Raw genomic sequence first — 18,865 nt, forward strand, 5'->3', positions numbered from 1 at the left:
GTTTTGCTTTTGCATGTCATTATAGTAAAGTTACCCACCCCTTAATAATCCTGGAACCACTTTAATTTTTGAAAGTCTCCAGTGGGAACTCTTTAGATTTGGTTGATCTTTCATGGGATCACCAAATTCTGATCATCCAGTGGAATTAACTTGTGATGTGTGTTAGTCTGTATTTCTAAAAGAATCCACTGGGTGTATGCGATGGGATTTTAGCGCCCTAAAATATCTTTTCCAGCCGTGGCATTTCTTGCTCATGTATTAATAAAGAGCTGATGGTGGATTCTGTGCGGCAGCAGCATTGCAGCTTCAGAGAACATTGTGTTTGGGAATTGAGGCCATTTAAAAGTTGTATTCAGATGTTCTGGTAGCTCCAGTGCAATTAAATTTAATAATCCTGCGTTTTCATTTTTGAACAATGCATTCTTAAAAATTTAGTATAACATTTCTCTGGGTCAGCCATTTAAATTATGTGTTTTGCTATACCCGGAGCTTCAGTGTAAATCATGTTCAGTAGGAATCTGTGTTGTGTCTTTTAAACAGTGCCAATAGAAACTTGCTGACTGTTCTGTTCCCTTTTCAACCTATTTATGGTTTTGTGGCAGAGTGATTGGTGGCCATGTATTCTGCTGAGAATTTATCGGATCTTTTTCTTTAAATCTGCTGATTTGTTAGGAGATGAGTTGCATTTATTGCAACATTTGGTTTGGTTTGGTCTCATGGATTTGGCTGAATATTCATTTTGTACATTTTACTTCCAATTTCACTCATAAGTTTAAGCGTACAGATATAGATATGTAAAGATAATGTGTTGTGTGGTCACAGTAATGCATAACTTTGTTGCAATTCTATTGTAGTCCAAATTAATCAGTAACGTTTTTGGTCTACAACACCTGGCTCCTGAACTTCAGAGATTAACAAATGAGATTCCTGGGTTCCAGCGAGATCCATCTGCATCACTTGTAATTTAGTTCTGGTCATTTTGCCATTTTACATACACAATAACACATTTGTGCTACAAATAGCAGAAACTTCAACCATAAAGAGCAACCATTACAAGGTGGACATTTTTCTCTCCTCTTCTCCATTTTTAAAAATTAAGGTTATTATGTAGGAATGCTACGTGAAAAAACTCCAGAAGTGGTCCACAGTATATTGTAGTGCTTGCATTTTGTGAGCAATGCTTGTATGCCTCAGTGAATATCATTTCCTGTAACAACTTTGGTGTTTTGTTTTTTTTCATAGTTCTTTCCCTCCTGCGTTTCCGCTCTGTTCTATTTTGTACCAAATGGGATTAAATGAAATAGCCAACACACTGCAGAGTTATATAAAAGATGAATGTAGTTGTGTAAAGTTCAAACATGGTACACTGCAGTACCAGTGAGAGTTGATGAGTGGACAGAATAAGGAGGGAGGATAAGGATCACAACGTATAAAAACGGGGTCAACTTCCATTTATGTAAAGCCCCTCCTCACAGTAAGCCTGAGGGCAGCACCAGAGGGTTGGGCTTATTTGCTTATTTGCAAAAACACAGTACCCCCCCCCCCCCTCCCCCAGAGGGTCTATCCTAAAAAGTGGAGAAGCACACATCGTGAGAAGCAGCGGCCACAAATGAGTCAGCTAATCTTCTGTCCCATCTGTTGGTGGTCCCAAAGTGGAACAGGACTTTTGTTTTCCTTTTTACATCACACTGTCCGGCCTAAAGGCGGATAAATAGAGTCCAAATGTGCATTATAGTCAAAGCTTCTGCACCCTCCTGCTCCCAGTCCTTGTTAATGCAGGAAGCAGTGCCTGAGAGCAAACAACTATATCTCTGCATGGATGGTTCATTCCAGTTCTGAATAACTCATGTTCGCTCACACTTTCATTAGGTACCCTCCACTTCACAAAATCCCTGTACATATTGAAGGGGGCTTGAGTGGCTCACATCCTCTACCAGTCTAAGCACAGTGTTTATTTAGCTGACTTTACAGATAATTACTAAAGAAATAACTGCAAAGCAAGACAAGTTACAGCTCTGCGTTTATAACATCTACCATTATCAATTCTTTTTATGTGAACAGTGTCCTATGTTTTAGGGGAAAGCCTAGGATGGAAACAACATGTCATGTTCCGTCTTTACGGGTCCATATCTGTAGACAGATTTGTTGAAAGAGTACAAATATTTAGCTAAGCCACACATAATTAAGAGCACACAGGTTTTGTACTGATTTTTCATCTAGATATCTGTTTTTCAGAGGTTTGTGGATTATACCAGCCAAAGGAACAAACTGTCTTAAGATCCAGTGACAAAATGCCAGAAAAGTCATTACGGCCCTGCAGGTAAAACACCATTCAGATACAATTCTTTTCTTCTGTATGTCTCTCCTTCATGTCCCCCTAGGTTTATTTAATCTGTTTCCCCCTGTCCGTTTAGCCTTTGAATCATGGGAAATGCTGAGAGCCAGAATGGGGACCATGCCCTCTATGGACGTGGCTATTTGTCACGTAAGCACATGTCTCGGTCTCTTCGCATCTCCAACAAGCAGTCCAGACGCTCTCGCCATGCTTCATCAGGAAAAATAGAGCACAGGAACTCTGAGACAAGCACGCGCTCAAGTAGCACACCCAGCATCCCACAGTCCCTGGCTGACAATGGCCTGGAACCCTTCAATGAGACAAATATCCTCCCAGACTTTGGAAGCCCCATTTGGGTGGACCGGGTGGCCATGAATCTGCGTCCAGTATCCTTTTACAATGACCTGGCCAATCCCTCAATGCACATAACCCTACCTGGTCCCATGGCAGAGGAGGTGCAGGATGAAGATATGTACGCAGGTGAAGTGAAATACCTCCAGAAAACCCCAGACTGCTCCAAGGAGACTGTTGGCTTCAAGAAGAGGTCTAAATCTGCAGACATGTGGCGAGATGACAGCCTGGAGTTCTCCCTGTCTGATGTCAGTCAAGATCACTTGACCAGCACAGAGGAGATTATAGACTTGACTAACGAGAGGGACTTCACTGGCTGCGAAGGCCACCTGCAGTCCAGCCCAACAGACTCCACTGACAGGGCAAACTCACTGGATGAGCTGTATAGCCAGATGAGTCCTGCCTCCAGGCAACTCCATGGCCGCTATGCAAAGTGGCACAACACCAACAGGGCTATCAGGGAGGGTGAGGACGATAAAATGCTATCTCCATCAGACGAGGATGGAAACACCTACGGTGCATACACCCTTCCCTGCCGACGTTCACACTGCTTGTCTGAAGGCCTGACCAGCCACCAAGTTGAAATGTGTGCCAGCATGCAGGGCAGGAGGGCGCAGACTATACAGGTAAGATCTGTAACTATTTTATAATGTACTGCTTGTTTGCACATTAAATTTAGCTTTAAAAAAGTAATTGAAATGTGGTTATTAGAAAACAGTAAAAATTCGAGTGCTGATGAATTTTTGATAGCCTGTTGGATACATATATGTCAAGGACCTTCCTTTGTTTAATGCCGTCGTGGATATTCTGTTCTGTTTTGGACAGAGCATGAAAAGCTGTGCTAAATCTGAAATGATCTAGTAGTAGTACAGCTCCCTTCATTCACTTCCCCAATGAATCTGTGAGTTTGTTCCGCTTCAGTCACCTCACAATAAGCTGTTAAAACAAACTGAGTGTAAAAAGAAAGCTTGTGTGGGACGAGGGAGTCGTAGTTTCCTGAAGAAACTGTTGTTTTTCTTGTGAGAGGAGATTGCGATGATGGGAGGGGGCGAGCACAGCCTAAAGTCACTCTCTGTTAGAAATACCTCGGCCTTTGTTATGATAATGAAGGGAGGCCTGTGGAAGAGTGTAACAGTAAAACGTGCATTGGTGGCCCTGTCTCTACGGGGCACCGTCAACTCTGGTGAATGGAGCTCTGGACCGCATGATTAGGTCATGTGACCAGATGGAGATACCAAGCTCAGTGTAACCCCCTTCATCTCCCAGGAGCCTTTGACCATGTGGGTAGGAGAGGGCAGACCCTGTGGTGCCACAGGCCGGGCAGGCTGTGCTCACACAACGGCAGACGCTTTGCTGTTGGCAATTAATTTTAAGCAGAAACTCAGGGTTAGACAACCTGTGGGCTCTCATTAAGCATCTGTTTTTTGTTTGTTTTTTTGCAACATGTTTGCTTTTCAAAAATGCTTCTATCCTTTATTTAGAGATAGACGATCAGGTGAGGGCAGCGGTTGTTAATGACCAGCTGCCCTCTTAGTGATGAACAAGAAGCTGTGATGCCGTCTCACCTGTTTTGTGCTTCTGCCACAACTCAGGATGTCACAGGCGGGGAGGGCAGCGAATATGAGGACAGCGGCATCGACGGGGTGACGGTGGAGCCGGAGCACCAGTCTCGCCGCTACAAGACCATGTCGGCCTCCTTCTCTGTGTTCTCAGTGCATGGCAGGAACATGTTCACTGGCAGTGACAGCGGGAGCAGCAGTGGCGGCGGAGGGGCCAGCGAGTGCGTTCAGGGCGTGTACGAAAACTTCCGTCAGGAACTACAGATGAGCTCCTGCCAGACTGAGAGCTTGGAGGAGGCGGGGTCTGCCCTAAGTGATGAGCAGAGCACTATGAGCTCCGCCTACCAGTCCGACCTCTTACTCAGTGTTGTCCAAGGGATGGTGCGCAAAGCTGGCAAACTTGCTGTTAAGAACTTCCTTGTGCATAAGAAAAACAAGAAAGTGGAGTCAGCCACAAGGCGCAAGTGGAAGAGTTACTGGGTTTCTCTCAAAGGTGTGTCATGGCCTCAGTGGTATCATTAAATTTACATTTTATTGCACTGCAATCCTGTAATGTCAGCCTGTGACATCCTGCTCATGCAAGATAATATGTTTGATGCTATTTAGTTACATGCTGACATTCAAAAGGGAGAGCAAAGGTTTACTTCAAATAAGATTTCTTTAAGGCATTATGTCACTGGACTGGACTTGAAATCAATTTAGAAGCCTGTGTCTAATAAAGCCTTTCTCCCTGACTCTTGCCATGCTGCACTTCTTAATGTTGGCCACTGGAGAGCAGAATTAAATTGCTTGAGGAAATCTGACTTTCTTGTAAAACTAAATAATTAAATCAACAGTTCCATTGTGTTGGTTTTCCAGGTTGCACGCTCTTCTTCTATGAGACTGATGGACGCTCAGGAATTGACAACAACAGCAATCCCAAACATGCCATCTGGGTGGAGAACAGTATTGTCCAGGCTGTACCAGAACATCCCAAAAAGGACTTTGTGTTCTGCCTCAGCAATTCCCTGGGAGATGCTTTTCTGTTCCAGGTAAGAAAATGCATGTATGTCAACTGTTCTGTGAATAAATACAAATTTAATTTGCATACATTGCCCTGTATTGACTGTATTTTCTTTTTATGATCTTTAAAATTCTGGCCTTTTAATACATCAGGAGCAAAACAAAACAAAAACAAAGGAGTTTGTGTGCTGTGTAACCTTTGACCTTTCATGGTCCCTCCCCCTGTAGACCTGCAGCCAGACAGAGCTGGAAAACTGGATCACAGCCATCCACTCAGCATGTGCCACTACTGTCGCCCGCCAGCATCACAGAGAGGACACTGTTCGGCTACTTCGCGCCGAGATCAAGAAGCTCGAGCAGAAGATCGACATGGACGAGAAGATGAAGAAGATGGGAGACATGCAGCTGTCTGCTGTCACTGACACCAAGAAGAGGAAGACGATCCTGGATCAAGTAGGTGTCATGCTACTTTCTTCCTTGAGCTCATGTCAGGCAGGTGTGCAGGGGGAAAACATTTCTGAACAAGGCATGGAAAGACGACTTACTGCTATATTATTTCTGATTACAAATCACCTTTCTATAAAAATAGATTATTTCAAAAGAAAACAGTGAAGTTAAACAAAGTTTTACCAGTTTGATTTCTTAATGCGTCTCTATAACTTCAATACTGATAGAAAGTATATATGAAAAAATGGGTTGAGTAGCTTCAAAAAACACCTGGAATGCAACATAGTGACTCCTAGCTTGGCTGAATATTTATCAAATAAGGATGGAAGTATGAAAAATGCCAAATATAACTGTGCCCCATCAGTCAGTTTTAGTTGTGACATACTTGTTTTTCAAATTTAAGCTTTTGCCCATCCCTCCTAGTAATCAGCCCACAAAAGTTCAGTTTTGTCTGGATTCATAAGCATGTCAGGAAGACGTATAAAAAAAGCATTATATCTATTTAAGAGCTCTTAAGACATCTGTTAAACCTCAATGAGAACCAATCCTGAGGAATCTTTAGCTTAATTAAAAAATGCTAAAGATCATTTTTAGTGATATTTTAGCTATTGTTACAATACTTACAGATATCAAATGTAAGTATGTATTTCAGTCTTGTATCCTCAGGTTTTTAATACATGGAATATGAGGAAAAGAGAGAAGCAGGGAGCAATGAGAGAGGATTAAGTTGCAGATTTAGAGGAATCATCCGCTAGAGGCTGCTAATGCTACAAATGTAACAGCCCCCAGATTGCTTTTTATTTTTCTTATTGTAATATGCACTTTGCTCTGGTCAGCCTGACATTCTCAATTAATTGCAAAGTTCATATTGTCTTTAATGGGTCTGTTTACAGAAAGGGGAGAGATCGCTGTTGTTTGGTCCGTTTGGTAGTGGCTGGTTGGAGCTGTTCTGTTTGGCAGTGTCAGGTTTCAAATTGTGAGAACTGAATGGATGTAGGACTGCTCCTTAGAAAGCTGAAACGCTCCCAGCCTCTATCTGCCAGTGGAATGCGCAGTATTGTTTCTTTCTCGTCTCTGGGCTACTTGGCAGTAATACAGAGCACTCTGCCATGGAGCTGGCCGCCTATTCCAAACACCAGTGCAGGACCATGACAGGGAGGGGACAGCCCAGTGAATAATCACAATGTCCTGCTCTACTGCCCCAATAAACATCAAACCATTAGGCACAGAGAGAGTGCAGGTTGGCAACACTTTGAGAAAAGTGGTAACAGAGCTTCTATGGAAGTGAGGAGATGCCCCATCTTAGTCTGAAGTTGACAGACAAGGGCATTAATGAACTATTACTGTTGTGTCCCTCTCAACCTGCAGATATTCTTGTGGGAGCAGAACCTGGAGCAGTTTCACATGGATTTATTTCGCTTTAGATGCTACCTGGCCAGCCTGCAAGGAGGAGAGCTGCCTAACCCCAAACGCCTTCTGGCTTTTGCCTCTCGCCCCACCAAGCTGGCAATGGGCCGGCTGGGTATATTCTCGGTCTCTTCCTTCCATGCATTGGTAAATATTCTCTTCTTTATTTTTGCTGCTGAAGCAAACACAATGGCATATTTTACTGTCCTTTTCAATTTCTTTTTTTTGTGGAAAAAGAGACCTGGAGACCTCAAAAATGTACCTTGGAATTGATTATTATATTGGGGACAAACATCTATCTAAAGTGCACTTAAGTAACAGTAGCTGTCGCTGTTGCAGAGCTCAAACCTGTTCTCATAGTGTTAGTAAAGGACTGTGAAATCTCACTCAAAATACACTTTGGCATCACTGAGCACATCCAGTGATGCTCTTGGCAGGACAGTCGAGTCCAAAAACTACAATGCATTGTGTCAAACCACGCTTTTCTTTTTTAAAAATAACGACTATGCTATTTATGAGCTCGGGTCTCACGTAGGTCACCCGTTTGTGAGGGTTTTAGTTCAGTTTTGGCCTCCCACTGCTGCTGCAAAGAGGTTATGTACTTCACATCTAAAAGCACTAGTAGTAAAAGAAAACATCTGATTTTTTAGCGATGTTTCGCAGATCACTGAGGTGCTTTTTCCCTCACCACCACCAACGCAGTGCTACAGAGCAGGTGGGTGTTTGAGCTGGGAGATAGCAGTTAAGGATGTCTAACAAAAGACAACTGCTAAGAGCTTTCCTACGCTTTCACTCCTCTTGAATTTACTCTGTATCAGCACTGTGCACTCACCAGAATGGCCTGCAAAGTGTTGACAGAACAAATGACAGAATGAGTGCCTAGGCTAGTTTTAGAGCCTGCTGCAGGCACAGTGCTGATATGTTTAATTCAGTATTTATTTTAAAAAAAAAAACCAAACCTTTTACTTATTTCTTAATAGTTAAGCAGCCTAAAAAATGTCCAAGTCTAGTTTTCATGCATAATATTTGACTACTCTATATCTGTATGATTAACACGACCATTTATTCAGTCACTTAAGACAAGGTAATTTCCATAAACCACTCAGTGAAATGTTCCTTGATCACTTTTTTTATATACTCAGTTTTATTTCTTCTTTCTCTTTTTGTCAGAACTGTAGCTTTCCTCTCTTGAATATTTATGATTTTATTTATTTTAAAACCCCCTAAAATATGCTGATATGCTGCACTTCTCAAGTCATTTTGGCAAAATGGGATTTGACGCGAGGTCAAACAGATAGCTGTCGATCTCATTTGATCCGTTTTGACCCCACTTCGCCATGTTACGTTTTCCAGGTGGCAGCCCGCACAGAGACCGGAGTGAGACGGCGAACGCAGGCCATGTCTCGTTCCTGCAGTAAGCGCAAGAGCAGGTTCTCTTCCCTCTGGGGTCTGGACACTACCTCAAAGAAAAAGACAAAAGCCCACCCAACGGTCAGCCAGGTCTGTGAAGTGTTCCACCTCCTTCCAAAATTTCCGCGCTTAATCACAGCTGACAAGTTACTTTTGCCCATTTCTCAAGCATCCATCCTACCTGACTGGTAACTTGCCATTTTGTTGTTTGCTCCTGCAGGTTTTTGCTGATGGTGAAGAGCCCATTAAAAAGCCAGTAGATGGCATATATGTTGATCCTGCTAAGGAAAACACAGTAAGGATGAATAATTCAGTTATCTGTTTGCATTCATTTGTCAGTGAGCAGTTGGTCAAACAGAAGTGCGAACTTCCTCAACAAAATATGTGGCCAACATTGACATCAGTGAAATATTACCCCTTAATGTATTCTGAGTAAGCGCCAGAGCCAAAGTGAAGAGCTTACAAGCTGTGACAGCTACTCAGGAAAATTAGAGCTTTTAATTTTTCTTTCATTCCCCATTTAAGCAAATGCACTATATGGCTTGGAAAGTGTATTCCGACTACTCTGTGATTTAGAAGGAAGATGCAAAGTATTGGTGAAGATGGATTATTTTGGAGACTATTTTAGAAGTATTATCTAATTTGAAGAAGTCAGACCTTGCAGTAAAGTGTGTTTAATTACTTTGGATGTCTCCATTTCAAGAAAAGTGAGGAGGGAACTGTGAAAAGCCTTCCACGACCCAGCACAGAGAGCGATATCTGGGTTCCTGACCACCTTACACCCTCCTGGGTATGTCTCCCAAATGACCAGCCCGTGCTAACAATCATCCAGCCAGGAGAGTCTGCACTGTGTGTTCTCGAGTCCATCTGCAAGGTAAAAAAACACAGAGCCTCGAATGAGCTACGGTTTAAAGCGATATTCATAAGACGCTTAAACTGAAAGCCACACTGAGCCAGAGAAATACCATCTGTTAGGAAAACATGAAAGATATCTCACTGCTGCGATTCTGGATAAATTTCTGTCTTTTTGTGCTCATCCCACAGGCTCATCAGCTCGATCCCACTAAACACTACTTACGACTCAAATTCCTTATAGAAAATCAAGTGCAATTCTACATTCCCAAACCAGAGGAGGATATATGTGACTTGGTATGTCACTGATATCTTGAATATGATCTTTCCTCCCCTCACAGGCTGTTTTGAAAATGAGTCAAGGTCAAGAAATGTATTTAAAAAAATGTCAGGAGTTGATTTACAATGTATTAGGAATCACAATAGGAAAAAAATACTACAGCAACAAGGTTTATAATAAATAAAACTGTGCCTGGGAGATCCATGCACCAAAAATAATCATGGAGAAGCTTTATAAACAATATCTGTAACCTCTTTTGTAATTAAATCATGTAATCATGACATAGCAAAGAAACTCCTCTATAAAGAGCTGCTAGAGCTGCTTTGTCTGAAAGTACAGAAAATTAATGGCCTCCTTCCATGCTGTCAATAGCCCACCCACCACGTCATGAATGAAGTAGGCTGTTGTTTCAGGATGTATAATGACTTCCTTTTGTTCCTTGCAGCTGTACAAAGAAATTGAGCTTTGCTCTAAAATAACTAAAGTAATCCAGTTTGACAGAGATGAATCCTGCATGATTGGTTACGGTAAGAATAATTTTCTATCTTTATTTAGAATGCTGCAATGAAGTCAGTGTTAAAGACTCGTATTTCTGTTTTCTTCAGCATAAGAATTGATTTTCTTTGACCTTTTGTTAACCATCCCTATTTGTCCCTCTGATGCTTGGCTAATATCATCATTTTCTCTCTCTCTCTGCTTTTCTTTCTCTTCACATTTCCCTTTTGTGTTCAGGTTTCTCCATTTCGGTGGTGGAGGAGGATGGAGTACAGCAGCTCTACATCACTGATGTAAAGGCAGGGGGATTAGCCTTTGCTAAAGGTTAATTATCCTTCATTTCTACTGAAAGAACTCTTCCTAAACACACTTTGTATCTAATAAGCCACACTTTAAAGGAAAATATAAACAATGCAGGTTGCCTTAGCTGTTTTTAGTGCTTCTCCATTTTCTCACATCAAGGCCAGGAGAGTTTTCATCTCCTGCTTGGTTTCTCTTTCGAAAAATGCATTAGCACGTTTATTCAACAGGTAGAGAAGGTTTTAGAGGACACAACACTTCTCAAGGGTGCTGATTACTATAATCATGCCTCTCACTGGCCTTTATGAAGAATTATGTTGAATCTGACACTTAACAACGGCTGCTTCACACTGGCTCTCCTGTAATGAAGCTGAAGAGCTGAATGATGTCAAAATAAAGATAAAGAGCATTGATCCCAGAACAATTATGACTGATGTTGGACAACAAGTGTTAATGTGTTACTGGCTAATATTTCACAAAAAATAGAGAAACGGGTCATGCCTGTGGGGCTGAAATTAAAACAACAGTCTCCAAAGTTGTAGATTGTGGCTCAAGAGTTGGGAGTTTGTCCGGTTTGAGCCCCGGCTTGGACAGTCTCGGTCATTGTGTCCTTGGGCAAGACACTTCACCCGTTGCCTACTGGTGGTGGTCAGAGGGCCCGGTGGCGCCAGTGTCCGGCAGCCTCGCCTCTGTCAGTGCGCCCCAGGGTGGCTGTGGCTACAATGTAGCTTGCCATCACCAGTGTGTGAATGTGTGTGTGAATGGGTGGATGACTGGTTGTGTAAAGCGCTTTGGGGTCCTTAGGGACTAGTAAAGCGCTATACAAATACATTTTACTTAAAACACCATTTGAACATTTCAAGCAGGAGTTGTTTGATTATTGCTAAAGATTAGGTCATTACGATCTGATATTAGAGAACATTTTTTTTAGTAAATGAAGGAACAGGAGACCGTAAACTGGAGCTGATGCTGAAAGCTGGTTGTGCATGTTTTTGCAGGTCTGAACGCAGGGGATGAAATACTTCAGTTAAATGGAAAAGACTCCCATAGTCTTAATTTCTCTGACATGAAAGCAGCATTCTCTCAGGCTTCACTGGCTCTGACAGTCAACACCTTGCCTGCGGTGGACCGCCGTCAGCTCTGCTACTTGCCGCCACGCCGCTCAGATGCAGAGGAGGATCTCTACACTGACATTTTCTCCCAAAGTCAAGGTAAAAGGAAAAAAGACACAAATGGTATACTTTAACATTATGCAGTGCTGTGTGGAGTTTAGTCAACCTTTCTTTCTTTTGCTGGGGAAAAAAGTGCAGTGATTTACTGAAATATATGCAAACATAAATGATACTACAGTCAATAAATAACAACAGGATTGAAAGTCAATATTTGCTTTGAATTCCTTTATTCTTTAGCACAGAACTCTTTTCTTTCTTTTCTTTTGAAGTCTCTTAGCCAAGCTTATTTTAATTTCTTTAAGTAGTCTTCAGGAATAGTTCCAGGCTTTCCCGGCTTGAAGGACATTTAAAGCTCTTCTTTCGATGTTGGCTGCTTTTGGTTTCGTTCTCTGTCACAATATTTGTTGCAGCCCAAGCTTTGGGAAGGCCAATCCATGGCTGGTAGTTTTCCATTGTGTGTTTTTTCTATCCAGGTTTGCTTTTGTTGAATTAACAGTATGTTTGGGATCACTGTCATGCTGAAAAATGAAGCTCTTGCCGTTAAGACACTTTCCAAATGCGTAATGATGGTATCTGATGGTGTTTTCCTAAATTCTTAATTTCCAACATCACTAGTTGAAATGCAGCCCCAAACCACCACAGAGCCGCCACTGTTTCATAGATGCCTGTAGACACTTTCTGATGTACCTTTCTCCTGACCTTCTCCACATACATGTACATTCATTCACTTCATAAGATCCGCTGCCACTGATTTTCTGAAGTCTGCCTTTTTCTCCCCGATGCCCACCCTTCTACTTCTACGACCATTTCCGATTAGGCTTTAGTGAGGAGCAGATGGATCAAATGAAGGACCAGATTCATCTCTCTGGTCCTCATATTTGTGCTGAATTTTTTTTCCTGTTTCTGGAAGACTTTCACCTACTGTACATAGATTTTTAGGCATGCCGCTTTTTCCTCCACTTGCTCTGTTTTTGGGGTTTTTTTTAGGCTACACTGTACACCATGCAGAGAGATGCCAAGTTTTTGGATAACAGCTATTTTGGAATCACAATTTTGGTCCAGAAATACAATTGCATCTTTGTAGGACAGATTAAGAGGGCCACATTAACAAAAAATGTAGATTCCTGAAAATGGTCAGGTACAGGGATTGGATGAAAAAGCAGCCAATGCCCACAGAAAGATCTCAACTTTCAGAAAGTGTGAAGAATGACTGCGCAAGACCACTTTAATGAATTACAAGAAACTCCAGCTTCTTGGAAGCCAAACATAAAGATATGATGGATGGCTCAACACTTTTGCACAGTACTGTATTTCACTTACTAATTTAAAGTGCCACTGGTGCTTCCATCCTTGCATGTTTATAGGTCCAATTAGCAGAGGTTAATGAACAGTTTAAATTCAATTCCCACAAATCTAAAGCGTATCAAAGCCATCAGATGCTCACAGTGTGGTGATGTTTACGTACTCACCTGGCATGTAAATGAATCAGAAGCGTGCAAGTAGGCAAATCTCAAGCGTATATTTTATTTCCATGCAAGAAGAACTGACTTTCAGACCATCATCCTTAGCGACATCAGTTTCATTAATGCAAACACAACAGATTTACTGGATTTAAATGAGGAAAAATAGGACATTCTGAGCAGTTAGCTTAGTGGATTAGTTTAGGAAGGTCTTAAATCGTAATAAAATGACAAGGCAAGTAAATGTATTAATCTAATTTAAAGGGGGGGGCTTTTGTGACGCATATACATGACTGTTTTGTTTCTCTCAGAGGAAATCCTGGATGATGGAGTTGGACTGTTTCTGGAGAGCTCAGGAGACAGCCTGGATGACGACTCTGAGATCTTCAGTGAGTTCGACGAGTGCACAAAGGTAAGAGCACAATGTTTATCATCACTTTTATTATTATTATTCTTAGTGTCATCACAGAAAACATCTGACAACCAAGCTTTCGTGTAATATTGCAGCGCCTATGCTTCTTTTCCGTCCTTGTTCTTTACAGCACACCTCTTAGCTCTGGTATTATGAAAAAGCACTCACAGGCATTTCGCTTTGCCACAGTTTGACTCACCATCTGTTACTGGCTCATTTTATCTTGTTTATGAAAGCAGAGCAGCATCCATAATCAACATGAGGGTGTTAACCCCATGCTTCTCAACACAATCTGTATCAGGTTTCTCTTTTCCCTCCATGACACACAACTCTAATGGAATTTCATAGCTTCTGACATGATTAAATCAAAGGGACCTAAATACAAAAATATCTCATCATTGCTGCATGAAGTGTATCTTATGCACTGGAGACAAAGGACAGGAGAAATGATTTGCTTTGAATGAAACAGCCGAGTGATGGATGGGTTTGATTAAGCTTGCATTGTTATTGCTTGATTATGCGAGGTTAGTAGGACCAGGTAATAACTGGGGGTGGATTCATTTTTAGCTATAAATGAACAGAGACAAGTTTAAAATAGAAAGCACAGACCACTACTGCCAAGACAAGCAAATAAGTCTCAAAGACCCACGTGTTGCTGTTAAAGTGCTATGACTAACAAAGATGTCTAATTCGAAAAAAATGGAAGAAGAAGAAAGGCGAAAAAATAGTTAAAGCGGCAGTCCTTAATCTGCTCTCTGTAACCGACTTCAAAGGATCACTGGGCACTTGCTCATGAAATGCTGAATGAAAGCACTGATGTGCTCTTGTAGATTAGTTTATCTCTCATCTCTTATGACAACACTTGATAACGACATCATTTCTCATTGTACCCGGTTAAATTGGGAGCTCACTGCAAGAGCTCCAAGGATCAATGTGATATCCTCAGACATCCTACTTACCCTTCAAATTCAGGGCTGGTTACATGACTGCTTCTTTATACGTTGTCTGTTTTAATCACGCCGTTGAACTTGTCTTGCTTAATGAGCAGCAGTTAATCAAGTGCAGCTCTGTAACTGCCTTTGTAATTATTAATGATATTATAGGGATGAGGAAAACGAGTCTAGATTATGAGTAAACTGAAGGACAAAATCTGTGGTTAAGATTGTGATCTGCTCTGTTAAATACTGCTTTTTCAGCTATTTTTTTTTTTTTTCTTTAAAAAAACATTGATTGCTTTCATTCTCCTTTGGGCTTTCTGTTTGAAAATTAACCGATAGGTTCCTTTTGTGAGATCAGAACTCGCTTTCTTCTTTGTGTAGCATTGACGGTATGTGAATCATTAAAAAGATGGCCCTGTGAAAAACCTCAAAGCAAAGAAAAGCTGAGATTTATGTCCTCGTATCTGAAACATGTCTATATGTTTTCTTGAAATCGGCTCAGGAGTGGCTTAACAAAGTGATAAAAATATTAGTTGGTGTTGTTGTGCACACCATGACTTTGTATGACAACAGCTGAAAAGATGATCAACGATTTCCTACTTTCAGTCATTGTCAGACATAGATAGCCAGCCTAACCTTTGTAAGATTGTATTTTGTGCTATGAAAAACACATAGATTTCTAATTATTTTATGGGGCAAAGTACTATCACTGTTTTTCTGTCTTGTTATTAGAAAAGCTATGTGCAACATAACCTCATTACGTACTACATATTCAAAGCAAGGACTTTGGCACAGACCACCTACATCATTTCTCAGCGATGCCAATTTGTGTGCTCTGGCTACAGGCTCAATAGAGAAGAACTCAGTGTGGCATCATTTTGTGATCTGAATAACAGCCTCTAAACTGTTTAGCTGTACACTCCCATCTCTCAATGACAAATGTGGAGTCTTTATGTGGGGCATTCTGGGAAAGTAGGAAATTACTGACTGAGTCAAACAGGACACACAGTGGAAAGCAAGTCATGCAATTCAGTTGTTATGCGGGGGGGGGGACTGGATGTTTGGTGAAAACAGCAAGTGTGTATTTTTCTTCCTCACTGCTATGGTATTTTCAGAGCTTGTAACTTAATCACAGGGACCATTGCTTCTTTTGTTACTTGTTAAATGCTGCACGGCAGTTCACCCCCTCTCCAGCCTGCTCCTCAGCAGCTCCCCTCTCCCCTTTTCCTGAAATCCTGCATTTGTATTCTACTGCGGCGTGGCTTACCCAGTCAATCCTGCTCCACTGCAGCCTTGAGGAGACTCTTTCCCTCCTGCTCCTTTGCTCTCTCCCCGGTCTGGAGGATTATTGAGACTAATTTACAATGCTGCTAGAGTTGACCAGATCTTCACACTCACACAGTGTGCCTAAGTTTACCCAGCCTGTAGAGAAGAGAGAGAGCCAGAGAGAGAAAACAGCAGAGTACTGGTGACAAAGCTACAGCAGACTGTGAAGGAGCAAAAGAAGGGGAGTTGGAAGGCTCTAAGTGCTGGTGGGCGGAGAGGAGGAGGCTGAGCAGCTCCACTCATCCTTCATCACAAGCACCACAGCATCTTCTCCTGTTTTTTTTTTTTTGTTTTTTTTAAACCAGGGAAGACAAAAGGGCTCAGAAATGTATTGGAGAGACACAGTGTAGACTTTGCTCTTTCTAAAGCCCGGAGTCTTTGTTTTCTCTCTGGTACTTTAACTGACGCTGGCTGTCCATCTGCACCCGGCTATGTCTATCCTGAAGTGGAGCAAGCACAGCAAGCGCTCCACAGACTCCATCTATGACATGCTTCATCTGGTGAGCCTCTTTTCTTTCATGCACGTCGTTTTTTTTACCTGCTTAATTCTTGGTGCTGCTGTGATAGCTGTTGTCTCATTCCAGTGAGAAGAAAAACAAAATCACCTGTCCTTCTCAGTGTTAGTTTCACACCTCTCGCTGGCTGCTGTAGACCAATGGCAGGAAGCTGTGAGTCACTGTCGCCGCAGAGTTGCCCCATAATCACTGGAATGCTCCAGGAGATGCCAAAATAAAATACTGCATATAGGAGCCCATGCTCTACAAGTCTTACTGCAGATGACTTGGACTTTATGCGACTTGGACAATCTACTGACTATTTCTGAGTTTCTCTCTTAGCACCTTAAGCTGCGATATCGGGCTTCAGTTTCAGAGAACAGACATGCAGTCTTCTCCTTACGCCATGCTTTTATGCTTTGAAGTAGTTTATTTCCCCCAGCAAATAAAATATAGATTAAAAAATCTGTGACAGGTTTTTACATTTACACATTGTTCTTTTAAATAGATACAGAAGCCTGTGATTTTCTTTTTTCTCCCCCTCTGTACTTTCTCTCCTTTCTAACATGTCATAAGTGTCCAAGCACGCAAAGCTGTCATAGTGTTAATTAGCCTAGATTGTGAAGAGCATGTCTTGACTGTGACTGTCTTACTAGGCTTAGTAAAACTTTGCAAAATGTTCAGAAAAGAAACAGATTTGAATTTTCCCCTTTTTCTGCACTCTTGCAATCTGTTTGTGCATTTCCATCTATCATTTCATGCTCAATTTTATGTGTAATGTACTGGACCTTACATATCATCAGCTCTAAGTTTCATAAGACTTTTTTTTTTAAAAAAACTTTTATTTTATTTTTTTAACTAAATCACTCTCTACATCCAGTTGGTTTTACTTACAAAGTATGTGTTGTGTTCACTCTGACCAAAAAATATCACATCTAACAAATCACAAAGCATTTGTGAATTAGTGTAAGATCCATTTGCAACATTGCATTTACAGACACAGCACCTCCTAGTTCATCTGTTTATGTGAGAGCTGCCTGCTTAATTTGGGAACATTGTCAAGAGGAACAAATGGCTGTCGTGCCTCACATATCAATGTCTCTTTGATTAGATAACAAAGCTGATAACCACGGTCATTTGCAAAGCTGCACGGGAATATCTGTAACAGTTGCTGGATAACAGTATTCTTCTTGTACTCTGTTCTTCTCGCTCTTGCATTTTTCCATCATATTTTTGTGAATGACGGCAAAGAACATCAGGACTATGGCCGTTTTTCATCAGCATTTTGGTAAATATTGGAAAAATTGCACACGCATTGCTTTTTAGAGACAGCAGAATCCTTATGTTTGTTTGTCTAAAACTAAAAACAAAGTTTAGATGTGAAGACTGACAGCAGCTAAGATCATAATTGGGTTTTCTAATATGAGAACCACAACCTTTCATCCTCTGCAGCTATGTTGATGTATAATCTCAGTATTTCACAGGGGAGCCTATAGGTGTGAGAGGACAAATTGTTTCTGTCCAGCCTGTAAAACTCCATATAAAACAAAGCACACATCTCTCAGCTTCCAGTTATGAACTCAATAATGACTACAGCTCCTAGTGGTCCCTGTTATGTGACTGTCTCATTTGATCTTTATCATGTACTTTCAAATGAAGTCTGGCCTCACAGAGTGAATAAGGCTTTGATGGATATGATTTATGCTCTTTGTGCTTTCTGCTTTGTGTTTGTATTGATTATTATTATTATTTTTTTTTAAAGCCAAAATGCCAGTTTATATTTAGGGATGCTGAGGCTGTGGCCAAAGTAACAAGTACTAGTTCAGCCATGTAGGCTGCTACTGAGTGGGGTCTATTTTTTACCCAAAATGATAGTCTAATGCACATCAGCGCTGGTCACCACGGCAACCCATACTGTATGTAGACAGACACCGTTGTGTGTATATTTTGATTCTGTGAAAGAGCTGAATCATTACACCACCGATCCATCAGTAGGAGGAAAACATCAGGGAAAAGAGCGATGTGAGTGAGAGGGAGGTGGAAAGTCATTGTTATGACAGACTGAAAATAGACCAAATTAGTGCAAATGATTTTTTTTTTTTTTAGAGCTGCCTCACTGCCTCTTTCCAGGCTCAGTTGCTGTACAGTCATGGATGTGTGCACAACAGTAGGTAGAAAGTGGCATCTGCTTCCTAATGTTTGCGGCTCCCACCTTTGTGAACATTGCCGTTTTCTTTTATGAAGGATTTTATCACTCTTGCCTTTGAAACGCTCATCTTTTTTTGGTTGTTTTTCCCCCCTTTCTTGCAGAGCACGGAGCAGGTCGCCGCTTTCTGCCGCAGTCTCCATGACATGAATTCCTTGGAGTGTGTGTCCTCTTCGCCGAGCCCGGAATCGCCCTTTCCACCTCCTGCAACTCCCAGACAGCTCTCTGATGCCGACAAGCTCCGCAAAGTCATCTGTGAACTCGTGGAGACCGAACGCACCTATGTCAAAGTCAGTATCACTCATCTTACTTGTAGGAGGCAGATGGTGTTTGTGAGTGTGCATGTTCCTCCTGTCCATCGATCGATATTTCTGTCTGCCTTAGGTCGTGTTAGGCTTCCACATTACCCATTCAACATG

At 41.6% G+C, this 18,865-nt stretch overlaps 1 protein-coding gene across 5 annotated transcripts in view; it reads left to right on the forward strand.

The window, feature by feature from the left end:
• The window catches only part of LOC146654476 (rho guanine nucleotide exchange factor TIAM1-like), a 41,110-nt gene that overhangs the window by 14,766 nt on the left and 7,479 nt on the right, over positions 1 to 18,865 (forward strand). For all 5 annotated transcript variants that reach the window (XM_085429505.1, XM_085429508.1, XM_085429509.1 and 2 more), the window contains 15 exons: positions 2,236 to 2,320; positions 2,415 to 3,312; positions 4,279 to 4,738; positions 5,104 to 5,276; positions 5,476 to 5,700; positions 7,063 to 7,248; positions 8,455 to 8,601; positions 8,732 to 8,806; positions 9,215 to 9,385; positions 9,556 to 9,660; positions 10,089 to 10,170; positions 10,376 to 10,462; positions 11,437 to 11,649; positions 13,382 to 13,482; positions 18,551 to 18,736. In XM_085429505.1, coding sequence (XP_085285631.1) covers positions 2,425 to 3,312; positions 4,279 to 4,738; positions 5,104 to 5,276; positions 5,476 to 5,700; positions 7,063 to 7,248; positions 8,455 to 8,601; positions 8,732 to 8,806; positions 9,215 to 9,385; positions 9,556 to 9,660; positions 10,089 to 10,170; positions 10,376 to 10,462; positions 11,437 to 11,649; positions 13,382 to 13,482; positions 18,551 to 18,736 — 3,099 coding nt within the window. In that variant the 5' untranslated portion in view covers positions 2,236 to 2,320; positions 2,415 to 2,424. The remainder of the gene's footprint in view (positions 1 to 2,235; positions 2,321 to 2,414; positions 3,313 to 4,278; positions 4,739 to 5,103; positions 5,277 to 5,475; positions 5,701 to 7,062; positions 7,249 to 8,454; positions 8,602 to 8,731; positions 8,807 to 9,214; positions 9,386 to 9,555; positions 9,661 to 10,088; positions 10,171 to 10,375; positions 10,463 to 11,436; positions 11,650 to 13,381; positions 13,483 to 18,550; positions 18,737 to 18,865) is intronic.

The sequence above is a fragment of the Rhamphochromis longiceps genome, linkage group LG14, assembly GCF_057381845.1.
Source record: "Rhamphochromis longiceps isolate RC_006_pf linkage group LG14, R_longiceps_female_GT1.1, whole genome shotgun sequence".
NCBI lineage: Eukaryota > Metazoa > Chordata > Actinopteri > Cichliformes > Cichlidae > Rhamphochromis > Rhamphochromis longiceps.